The sequence below is a fragment of the Cryptomeria japonica genome, chromosome 11 (assembly GCF_030272615.1).
Source record: "Cryptomeria japonica chromosome 11, Sugi_1.0, whole genome shotgun sequence".
NCBI classification, from domain to species: domain Eukaryota; kingdom Viridiplantae; phylum Streptophyta; class Pinopsida; order Cupressales; family Cupressaceae; genus Cryptomeria; species Cryptomeria japonica.
The window spans coordinates 245,651,337-245,664,395 of NC_081415.1; the positions used below are offsets into that span (position 1 = coordinate 245,651,337).

Consider the following 13,059-nt stretch of genomic DNA (forward strand, 5'->3'; position numbering starts at 1 on the left):
TGTTTTGATTTAAAGAAATTTGATAATTGAGATAATGAAATTCTCAAGACATGAGCATTCTCAAAGCCCCCTAACCCATGGCTCAATAATTGAAGGAAAGAATGAAGATAGATCCTAGATTACTTGATTGTCTCACCATCATAAATAATAAAGTTAACTAAAATCTACAAGCCAAATATATGATTTGAAAATGATATATATTTTTTCTGATACTTTAATTTTCTGTTGTGTCTCTGTTTCAGAAACATCCCTGTTTGAGAAATTGTTAAGACTGATGTGCTCCATATATCCAACGTACAGAGTTATTGCAAACCATTAACTTAGTTCCATTTAAAGACATGTATGGTGCGCCATTTTGCCCTAATCTTCAGTAAACTCAGGAATTGAAATTGAAATATACACAACAAAATAGTCTTTACAGAATCACTCCAAGAATATCTCCCGTGTGAGATCCAGACTTTGATACCCAAACATGATGATAATTGAAGTGGAGGAGGACAAACTAATAACCAAAACAGTGAGATTTAAAACAGCAGTAGATCAAAACTATAGATACCTAGGTGTTGAGTTACACAATGAATCACAACAAAACCATGGGTATAACACAACCTCATCCTCTGTTAGAATGTGATAAACATACATGCATAAAGTATAAATACTATTCCAAATTATATGGTATTGGCAGAAGCATTGTGCGTCAAGACAGCATTTAATCTGACCATATACATAAAGCATACACATTCTTCTATACTATACTGTTCTGGCAGGTGCATGGCTGCCAAGAAAGCATTGAATCTGAATATATCTAAGTCTCCTACTTTGGTGATTGAATATAATAGCACAACATAATCCTTTCTACTAGAGCAGTTTGTTTTATTCCCACATATAGAGAAAGCCAATAGTGAGGGAAAAAACAGCTATGGATCAAAACCAGAAATAATCCGTAAGTTTTGATTTAAACAATGAACCAGAAACAGAAACCCACCTCTGTAAGAACTATCTCATGTTAGAACATGATGCCCATACATAATTAATAAAAGCATGAATACTGTTCCAAATTATATCATCTTGATAGCAGCACGATTGTAAAGAAAGAATTTGATCAGAATACATCCCAGTGTCCAGCTATGAACATTAATTTTCATACCATCACCATTTAGAAGTGTTGGAACACGACTATTAAGGCAAACATGAAAAGCAAGTAAAATAATAACATAGACTCCAACTATAATCATGCGGGTACAATCAATTCTCGAGAGGTACAACAACCACTAGATCAAGGCACGAAATTAGAACAGCCTCTAGCTGTATAGATACTACAAAATTTAAATCGCTTTTCAACTAAGTTTTTAGAAAATGCCTACTTTCTTACCAGCAGACATGCATTTCCCCACACTGGAAAACAGCAATATGCAGTGAATAACAACAATATGTACTTGCTACTAATATAGGCAACAATGTAAAAATCAAGGATCTAAAAACTTCAATTCCCTGATATCATTTGAAAAAAGAGCTCTTAGAGATGTACCACCCAAATTAACACTAGCCAAACTATGGCCCGCTGTGCTTGCTGGGGTGCTGTTATCTCCAACAGCATAAGTAGCTGAGTTGTTTATGTGACTGTAATTACTGTCATCGACCAATTTATTCTCCATTGCAGTCTTTTGCAGCTGCAAAGCAAATTCTAAATTCTCAAGTACATCTCCCATAGCTGGCCTGTCAACACGTTGCTCAGCAAGGCATTTCTCAGCAACCTCTCCGTATGTCTTAAGGGACTCATGATTAATTATACCTTTCAGATGAGGATCTATGATTTGCTCCAGCATTCCCTTTCTCTGATAATCCAAAGCCCATTCGGCTAGGCCTTCTTCTTCATCTGAAGGGTTAGTGGCAGGTCGTGCGCACAATATCTCAAACAACACAACACCAAATGAGTAAACATCTGATTTCACAGTGAGGTGCTTCTTGCGAAAGTATTCTGGGTCCAAATATCCAAAGCTGCCTTTAACTAAAGTGGTAACGTGGGTATGGTCAGGAGCTGGTCCATTTTTTGATAATCCAAAATCTGAAACTTTTGCAACCAAGTTCTCATCAAGAAGTATGTTTGTAGTCTTTACGTCTCGATGTATAATTGACTGAGCAGCGCCAGTATGAAGATAATGAAGACCTCTAGCAGCTCCAATACAGATCTCTAGTCGTTGTTTCCAAGATAAAGGAGTCAAATTACTATTTCCATATATGTGTCCTCTTAGGGGTCCCTTGGCCATGTAATCATAAACCAAAATCATCTCATAGTTTTCTTCACAATACCCAATAAGTGAAACCAAATGTCGGTGCCTAAGTTTAGAAAGAATTTCTATTTCTGTTTGAAATTCACGGATGCCTTGTTGTGCTAATGGGTTCCCCCGCTTAACTGCAACTTTGGTACCATCAACCTCACCTTCGTAAACTTTGCCAAAACCTCCAACACCAAGGATTAGAGACTCGTCAAAGTTATTAGTAGCCTCCTGGATCTCAGCAAATGTGAAATGCCTACACAAACTGGAAGGTGCAAATGAGGCGTAGCTCCCAGTGCCTCTATTTCCAGATGCTGTGGAAGCTTCATTTCCAGAGGAATTGTCACCAAGGCTCCCATGAATACAATACACTAGAGCAAGAAAGACACCTAACATAGTAACCCCTGCAATCACTAAACCCATGCCGCTGATATTCTGAGAAGCCTTTCTTCCAGTACCGAATCCCTGTTAAGAGTGGTGTTAGTTGCCATGTTTCCTTCGGCTGTTCACCATTAACTTGTTGAAAACATTCAAAAATTCAAGCACTATATCAAGCTCCAAGAAACATATCCGAATGGGTAAAACAGAACAAGCTCATATGAAAGAGCTGACACAACCGGAAAGAACAGAAATTACAAGAGAGTACAGAGAAAGCGCTGCCAGCAGCGAGCTAGGTAAAACAGAAACCCAGGAAACTAGAAGACCACAGAGTAAATGCAGGAGCATGGTACGTGTGTGTTAAGAATGGATGTGCAATTAACAGGGAAATGCCCTTTGGCTTAGCTGGGCTTAACTATTAGGTGGCTGTTGTCAACTTATTTCTTCCCCCAAAATCCGTACCGTTCCTTCCCGTTCACTGCTAACGTTTGAATTCAAACACATTTTCCGCCTGAGAGTTCGCTGGATGCCGAAAACACTTGATGGGATAAAACCAAGCGGATGGAAAGCATTTTCGTCTATCTCGCCGCTGAAGTATTTTTACAGCCCAGCCCAGCCTAGTCTGATGGAGATTTGGAAGAGAATAAAAGACAAGAAATTTCGTCAGCTACCCTGGTAGACGTGTGCAAAATGTGTAAGCATAGACGAGGCATGTAAACTGTTTGAAAGAATGCCTCAAAGCAATAAGTTCTCATTAAACGCCCTGATTGCAGGAATATTAACGAAATGGATTTGAAAGGCTTTTTTAAGTTAGTTGTGGGTGGGTGGAGAAAACCATTTATCTTCTTGTCCACTTCAGTTTTCAATTATTAATTTTAAAGAAATAAAAAAATATAACTTAAAGTCTATTAATAAATTTCATATATACTAATAGCTGTCTATTTTATTATTTCTAGTTAAAATTTTTGGGTTTTAATTGGAGGAGTTGTGCAACTTTAATGGTACTCATAGCTCACCAGTAGGACATTTATGCATAAGCATTGGCTATTTTTTGAGGTGATTGTAGTGCACAGTTATTGGAGCAGTTATGTAGGAATAGAGCGACACTTTGAAAATGACCACCTTTTTACCCTTGCACTCAAAAGATCCCACAATATGTGCCATTACTTGAAGCCAAAAGAATAGTTATAAGTAGTTAAGTTGCATAAAGAGACAATTGAAAAAAAATGTTGAAATCTAAGATACCGATTAGGATTTGTGGGTGTGTAAAGTTAGCTATAATGACTACTGATGTGCTTCCCCTAGCACTAGTTTGGATAATCATGTCCACTACATTACATTGCTTGGATGAGGGAGTATTTAATAGTGACTCATAGTAGTAATCCCCAATGTGGATAGTGTATAGATTATAGGCTTTCTATTTCCTACATATTTAATGGTAATTTAATGTTCATTTTTTAGTATAGGTGCTTTATAGCTAACTACTATGACAATTTATTCTCTTATGGATGTAATATTCATATTATTCCTTTCTTGAGAAAATGACCTAATAGAATCCCCAACTAATTAATTTAATAAAAGACAACACCAAAGAAAGAAAGTCAATCCTAATCATTATTAATTATTATAAAATTGAGATAAATGATCAATTAGGGAGATTTAAGACTTAATATTTTTTCATGCATTATATCCTCAAACCCATCACTACATGAAGAAACTAATAAAAGATTTATGATTGGGTGAAATTCCAAAGTTATGTCACACTTTACAATAGGTTTAGGAACAAATCATAGGAAATTATTCATCATTCTAACACATCATTTATATGATCTCAATAGTTCAAACTAAAAAAAAAATACACCAAAATGTTATTTGCAGGAAACTAAAAACTACTAAGCCACATTATAAGCACAATTGGGACATCATCAATGATGGGATCTAGTTTCAATTTTTATAAAATATATTTTATAATGATATTTCTAATTTATATTTTGTGTAATTGATGCAAACAAAATTTACACACAATCTAAACCAAAAACAACAACAATAACTATTATGGAGTGTGGAAAATTAATGTGTTTGATAATATTTCTATTCAAAATAATTTGAAGCAACATATAGAACATAAGAATGACTTTTCCTTAAATAAAAAAAATGATTTTTGTCTCATATAAGACATAAGGATGAGTCTTCCTCAAATGAAATTAAAGATTGTTATCAAGAAGCAAATCAAGCTACAAATATTCTAGCCACTATGATAATTGACCAGATAAAAAATAGAATCATCTGTGAATTGTTTTTGAACATAGAGTATCAAGATTTCAAAATATCATTTTCATAATGACACATAGTCTGATTTCATGTACTCTTTCATTAAAAATGCTAAATTATATGCGACAATTAAATCTTCTGACCTAATTAAATGAGTCGAACGTGTAACCTTCTAAATGAGGACATTACAACATATGCCTCTACTACATTCATCATTAGAGATTGAAACTTCTCCCTAAGTTGCACTTAAGAGGGGTGTTAAGAGTAAAAGGTATTTTTCTAATTAATTAGATATCTTTTTACACTGATATACTTGAGCTCATAGGTAATTTTCTTTATTTTTTCGCTCAAATTATAAGATTAAGACAAAGGTCACGATCTAACTTAGTGCTCACATAAGGTTTCATCTGGGGTTTATTTATCCTTTATTAAGGTTAATTCATCATTATTGTATTATTTAATTACACACATTCATTAAAATTCATTTTTATGCATCAATAGTATATTTGACTTTTTAACAATTTAATTACTTTTTCTCTATTATTATGGTATGTGTTTGATTATAAGTAATCTTTGGAAGTTGTAAGATTGAGAAACTAACTTCAATTATGAATAAATAAAAAACCAATTTTTTTTTTTTATATAAACAAACAAAATTCTACTCCAAAAAATGAATATCAAAATCAAGAGATTCTAGAGATCTTATAAATAATCACTAACCCTAATAAAAAATTCTATTCAATATAGAAATGTAGTAAACCTTAATATAGTCTTGCGCTATGAATTCTCAAATAATGTTTTCAAGTGAAATTTAGTATATGTTATGTAAAAATGAGGGAAAGGAAGCCATTTTCAAGGAATTTTTTCGAGGGAATTTGAGGAGGTAACATAGATCATCTTTCTAGAAAACAAATTAAATCTTTGTGCTATAAAAGGATTAAAAATTAATTAGAGAAAAATGTAAGGCCAAACTTTTAATCACTCACTATTGATGACTGGTCATTGAGCTAAAGAAGCTTCAATTTTCTATGTAAAATCAAGGGTGAAGAGATCAATCTTAACTCCCTAGCTATTGCTCAATATTAATTTTTTGGATATCTCATTTAAAACATGAAATGAAGTAGTTTGCGCTAGAATTAAGAGATGGGACTGAAATAAATAATTTGGCAAATTTCAAAAGGTGCTTATAAGGAAGAGGATAAAGGGACTTGAAAAGGGAAAATAAAGTGGTCGTTAAGATTAAATTATTTAAATAAATCACCTAAGAAAAATATTATGATGACTAGGAGGAACCTTGAGACTAGAATAGAAATAGAAAAACATGAGTCAAAGTAATAAAACAAAGGCAAGCTAAACTGAGTACAAAATATAGGAAAGGGAATCATAAAGGATGCAACATATGATCTTATAGTGAGGCTTGAGCTTAAGGTTCCACAATTTTGTGTTTCATTTGCTAGAGGTAGCATTTATGGAGACAAATTGTCCATATAAGAATTCCAACCTAAATTGTTTTACATGTAATATACTTGATATTTTCAAGAACTTTTTTGTATTTTTTTTTGTGAGACTAAAGTTCTTGGACATGGATGCATATGATTTTATTTTCCTTTCATTCTGATCATTTTCTTAGATATGTTCTTTATTTGAGAATATAGTTCATTTTCCAAATTATGTTGCTTAGATTTGATGTATATTAAATACTTGTTATAATCTTCTATGTCTATAAGACTAGATTATAGTGATTTTATTTATAGTTTTTTCAAATCCACTCTTCTTTTTAATATTCGGAAGAGTAGGAACTTTGATGTTTCAAAAAAATGAGTTATTTTTTAGAAATTCCCTATTTAGGATATTTCATGTCATTACTTTTTATTCGGTTCAACTAAGAAGTAAATCTTTGATTACAACACCACTAAAGTTGCATGCTTAATTATTAAGGAGTGCTTATTACATGATGATCAAATTTTACCCAATCACCATCCTCAATAACCTGGAAGATGAATTGATCTCACAACCATATTAGCCATCTCTTGTCACTTCAATATTAGGGAGGAGTTTGACATGATTATCTCTATGTATGTGGTAAGACCTTGTTTACACCATTCTAAAAGGAATTTTTGATGGAAGGTGAGATAGAGTTAAGAGAAAAAATTTCTTCACCATTAGAGAACGGGATGATTGTTACTTTAGTTTCTTAGGATGATTAGGATGACTTGGTGACATTTGATCCTCCATGGGAGAATCCCTCTTCATGTATTCATCACCTTTTCTTAGATCATTTACCTCAACATCCCTTCATGTTACTGATTTGATGCCCCTAAGAGTCTACTAGTAACTACTAGAGATAAGGAGACATAAGTTTCTCTGTATAACACCAATCTAATTAATTCTTCCTACAAAGGATGAGTTGGATGAGGGAGACCCAAGTGTAGATTTCTCAATTTAATTCTACTTAAATTTTAATTTATACACAAGTGAATCTAATGATGGTCATGTGATGCATAGGAAGCATTAACTAGGTGGATTTATTTCCTTCACCATGAAAAAACTCAACTAAGACATTCCTACAATGTTGACAAATTAGATCTCTAGGCGAGATCATTTCTTATCAGTATTTTGAGACTTACACAATTGGCGGGGTTCAATTCCTTTCCCTAGACTTAGCACTTTAGGTCAAGTAAATTTGGCAATTAAGGATTAAACCTTAGCTTGCATGAATTTGATGTTTAGTTTACTAGGGGTTTCCTTCACAGAAATGGCTCTTGCATAACAATTCTGTAGTGAGATTCATGCACACCCTACACCCTCATATTCACTAGCTTGTGAGTCTTTACCAACTAGGGTTTTAGACATTTTCATAGCATTTAGATTCCTATTTTGGCATGCTCCTCCTTGACTCTTTGTTACTTCTCCTTTCTCCATATAACCTTTGAAGTTAACGTCTCCTCAACTAATCTCTCTCTCTCTCTCTCTCTCTCTCTCTCTCTCTCTCTCTCTCTCTCTCTCTCTCTCTCTCTCTCTCTACTACATTTAACTTATTTTTTAAATTTTATTAATATATTTATCATTGATGACCTCTCACCTTTTATCTAAATAAATACTATTTAATAAATAAATAAATAAATATGACACCCTAGAGGAGAGAATATTTGTTGAGATGATATCATTGTTGGACTTTTTCAATAATTTAAGAAAACTGTCAAGTTTTGAAAAATAACCTAACATTTCTTTAATCAACAGTTAAATAAAAAACTAAGATACATTAAAAATTCTACATTATTTCAAAATTTAAAATATATACATGTACCTCAAGTTTAAAAGCTCGAACATACACTAGTGCTATTCATTTCGTTTATCACATTGTGCCATGGTATTCAAATATGAAAAGTTAAATGTCCTTAACTATGATCTTGAGTTTGAGTTATTATAACTCTAGTTCCTTAAATGATAACAATCTAGAGGTGTCATAAAATTTGTAACTTACTAATTTTCATAAACTATAACAAATTCCCTTACAGAAAAAGGCTTGTTGCAATTGAACAAATAAATTTATTAGTAAAATCATGTGTCAAATTAAAGATATGAATCCCTAATCCAAGCTAACTTCATGTGATTAGGATTGTGGTGCATTTATACTTAATTATGCACTATATTGAACCATTTAATAAACTAGTTCAATAAAGCATAAAATTGGGGACAGTTAAAATATGATGTGTGCTAATTTGATATAATCGGGTTTTAAATTATTCACAGCTTATTTATTATGAAATATTTCCTAGTAAAGCCTATAATTAGCTATAGATTATGCCTCTAAGTTGATAAAACAATGACTCTATAAACTTATAAATAATAAGCAATCAACTATAGAATGACTATAGTGTTGGGATAATGTATTGTACACCTTGCATAATGTTTATAATATTTAATTTTTTACTATATGTTTGGTGTACCTAGGGAAATTTATATGGATGTATATCATAAGTCTCTAAGGTGTCAAAGGATTTGGGGCTCAAACTTATGAGCTCATTCTCCAAACCACGACTTCTCATTTTCTCCATCTTTCCAAAGAATTTTTCTAATGTAAGTCAAACTACAATGAGAATTTTCCAGGCTTCCACATGAAAGAGGAGTCAAGAGACATAATTATACACAAGAATCCAAAGGATTGATCATATTTATTAAACCATTTCTGTAGTAGATTCTTTCTTAGTGCCCATTGTTACCCTATACAACCCTTTGTTCTTTAACACAAGTTGTATCTTAAGTTTTTAATCGTGATAATCAAAGGGTGTTAGAGGTATGCCAAACTAACTTGAAGTCATTCTTAAAGTATATTTTTTATTATAGAAAGGAAATTAAAAGGTGAGAAATGAAATGTGGAAGTGCATAAGTCACAACACAAAACACTCCTATTGATTTAGTATGAATATATAAATAAACCCTCCCATGTGACCATACCATATAACTAGGGGCTTAAGGAGTATTGTGAGAGCCCCTCCCTTTTTTAATGTTGTGTGAGGGGAATCACTAATATCACTATTGGCAAGAAAAGTTAGAGACATTTCTCTGTGGTATCTATATTTTGACATATTGATAGGCATCAGAATTCTCCATGCAAAATCCTCTTGCCCCTAAAAATATGACAAAGATCTTAAACAATTCACTGCAAACCTAGAAAATTTGCACAAAGGACTTTTTGTGCTCACCTTCTATTTTGACAATGTTTCTATTGTGATTTCCTCTCCCTATAGAAAAGAAACCCCTAGACTTGATTGTCTTTGAATATGATTGAGTTTATAATTGTGTCATAGGTTTTTTTCATTTTTCAAATCTAATGATGCAACTTAATTTGCATTCCCTTAGAAACTTTGTGCAAACACTTATACAAAAAACTACTTCAACACAAAGCAAATTGAATTCTAATGCATACAAATAGTTTTTTTTCAAAAGGACGCTCAAAATTGATTATCAGACCAAATAAGAGAATACTATATTAACTCTAATAACATATAGAAGTGCAATGCCATGATATTTTAGATAGAACACTTGTAGGATTTTGAGCCACATGAGTCAATAATATGCACACTCTTCATCAAAAATTAAATTATAAAAACATGTAATGAAAAAAATACAAAATTAATAAAAATGTGGATGGGTGGGAACAGATGAGTTGTTGGGAGCATGCAGGCTATGGTTTTTGTGGGTGAAGACTTAGGTGAAGAGGATGAGGATGATGATGCAGATGGGATGGGAGAAGGTCTTTTCTCTTCAGCTTGTGCTTTCTGCTTAGCCCTACATGACAATTTTCCTCTTAGTTGCAGTTTTCTGAAGATCTGGGTTGCATGCGGTGGGGAAGGAGGTGATCTTTTCCTCCAGTTTTCCCCTGATCTCCCTAGTAGGGGTTGGGGATTGCAAGATTTTTTGGGGTGCTTGTGGAAGAGGTATGTCTGGTTTTAGGAAGGCACGACTGTGTTGGTGGGTGCTCTTGACTTTGCTTGTGAGAAAAATGCTTTGTGGATTTGGAAATAGAAGTCCCGGTCTTTTGGGTTTGGGGTTTTCTATTTTTGTGGTTGGCTTGCTACTAGTTTTACGCTACTCAGGTTTTGTGGGGCGTCCATTCTTGTGGGTGGCTTGGTTGTTTTCGATGGCCTGCTGCTTTTGTTTGCTGTTTTTTTTTTTGTGGACCCTTTGTTCTCTCCTGACTTATTCCTTGGTGAGGGTTTTTAATGCTCTTCTTGACCATTCTCATGGATCTCCATATGAGGTGTTTTTCTCTCCTTTGGAGGTGGAGTGGTGGCATGGGTTCTAGGTTGAGTTTGGGTTGTCAAAGTAGTTGGACTACTCTCCTTCTTGTCCTATTGAGGTGGCCCTTTCTCTTATTGACGTGGAGAGTTGGTGCGGGGGAGTTTCTCGATTATTGTGGTTCGTGTTGCTGGTTGAGGGAGCCGGCCAAAACCCTCATGGTATTCTTCACAGATGGTTTTGGGGTTATGATTTTATCTTTGTTTCCCAGACCGGTTTGCTAGTTGTGGGAGCTTGTAAAAACCCTCTTAGCCAAATTGCACTTTCAAGACAAAATGTTATTTTTTGGGCCTTAGTAGGTTGTGGGAGCCTTGTAAAACCCACTTTCATGGTGATTTGTTTTCCCTCTTATCCTATTGAGGTGTCCCTTTCTCCTATTGAGGTGGAGAGTAGGTGTGGGGGAGCATGTTCGTTGGTGTAGTTCGTGTTGCTGGTTGAGGGAGTTAGTCTTAACCCTCATGGTGTTCTTCGCAGATGGTTTTGGGTTCACAGTCTTATCAATGTTTCTTAGAATGGTTTGCTGATTGTGGGAGCCTATAAAAACCCTCTTAGCTAGATTGTGCATATTGGTAATGTTGTTGTTTTCTAGGCCTTAGAAGGTTATGGGAGCCTTATAAAACCAACTTTCAAGGTTGAGGGAGTTTGGACTGGCCTAATGCAACTTTTCAAAACAAACATGTTATTAATTTCTTCAAAGTCAACTTAAAGTGTTAAATCCCAAAAATTCAATTTAAAGTCTTAAATCCCATAATATTTGACATATCCTAACAACAATCAATTCAATATTTTCTGACAAATTAATCAAATAAAATTCTACATCTAACCATCATTACTATTTCTGATTTAGATTGTGTGCAAGCATTTTATTTCGTTATTTTGAATCACATTATACAATCCTTCATCGAAATAACAAAAAACATTAAAAGAATAATTAAAAAAAAAAAAAACTAGAAATAAAACCTCATCTAAAATGTCCCTGTTTAAATTTTCCCTATAAAATGCATATAGACACACAGATGCCTCCTTAATCTGGATCCTGATGCCTTTAAACATACTCAAAATATATGAAGATGAATCAAATTGAAAAAAACCCAAGTTTGAAAATACAATGCTCACCAAATAACTGCCAGCCGGTGTAGGCGATTCAATAGTGGGAGCAGAGATGACAGCCGGTGTAGGCAATTCAGCAGGGGGAGCAGAGGTGGCTCCACTTTGGAGATTCAGTGTCCCGAAACTCTTAAGATTGGTCTGAGCAAAACTATGGACGCCAGGACTAAAGTTACTGACTAAGCTGCCCACCTGCCACACCAGATTAACACTGGTTTGGCTGGAATTAAGTACCAAGGACGCAAATATTGTTATCTTACCACTGCTACTCTCATACATAGCACTCTTGTTGGTCACATTGAGGCTAATCTTTGAAGGATTCAAAGCATTAGACTTAGAGACCACATCATACGTGTCAACTACAGTTGTTCCATTAGCTAATCGAAAGGCAATCAAAGTCTGTGTGCCAATCATTTGAAGCCCTTGTGGGTTTATCCCCCAACCTACCCAGCCCCCAGAAGCAGAAGGTTTGACCTGGAAAGCTATGTCTAACGATCCATTCTCTACATGGTAGTTATATGAGAGAATAGGTCCTAATATAGTTAGCTTGCTACAGTATTGGAAAGTTTTGGTCTCACCTGTGAATTTCAAAGGACAGCTTGAATTCGAAGTCTGTGCAGCTGCATCCCAACCAAACAGCAGCACAATGACTCCCAATGCCAAGAACACAGGACTCCCCATCATTCAAGTTCTACCCAATTTTCTCTCCTGAAATTCCAGTCTTGAATGAAGGAAAGTATGATTGTTGGGCAAATTCAGAAACTAGACTGCATAATATAGGGAGAATCAGTGGTATAGATAGAAACGCGTGAATCTGTGAAGAAATTTCTGTAGCGTAACGTGTGGAAATTGAAAACAAGTGAGTGATGGAGGACTAATGGACGCATAAACCATTCAACTCCTTTTACACATCCTGTTCTTTTATACTTTGACTTGACTTACAGAACAGCTAATTATTATTCCAAGCACCCAATGCATAGATTTTATTAGGGGATCAATAGTCGTCGACATGTAACTCTCACATGAAATTTCTTCAAACCTTCGTTTTTTTACAATCTGACGGTTGTCACAGAAGCATGCAAGACGGTCCCAATAGATTTCGTCCTTTTCTTCTCCCTGTTTCGCTCAAGCCTATTTCCAACAACTTGCAGCACTCGAACTGTGTTATCAACAGTTGATCATCTTGTCATTGCTTCCATCAGCCTGTCTTCCCATTCACGTTTCT

The 13,059-nt window shown here is 34.5% G+C and overlaps 1 protein-coding gene across 1 annotated transcript; it reads right to left on the reverse strand.

Annotated features, from left to right (window-relative positions):
- Positions 1-1,466: 1,466 nt before the first annotated feature.
- LOC131040132 (receptor-like protein kinase FERONIA) lies at positions 1,467-12,515 on the reverse strand. Its single transcript, XM_057972989.2, has 4 exons — positions 11,844-12,515; positions 3,326-3,372; positions 3,117-3,243; positions 1,467-2,741 (listed from the first exon to the last, which is right to left on the reverse strand). The coding sequence occupies exons 1-4, from the start codon at positions 12,513-12,515 to the stop codon at positions 1,467-1,469; spliced, it is 2,121 nt and encodes a 706-aa protein (XP_057828972.2).
- Positions 12,516-13,059: the final 544 nt, after the last annotated feature.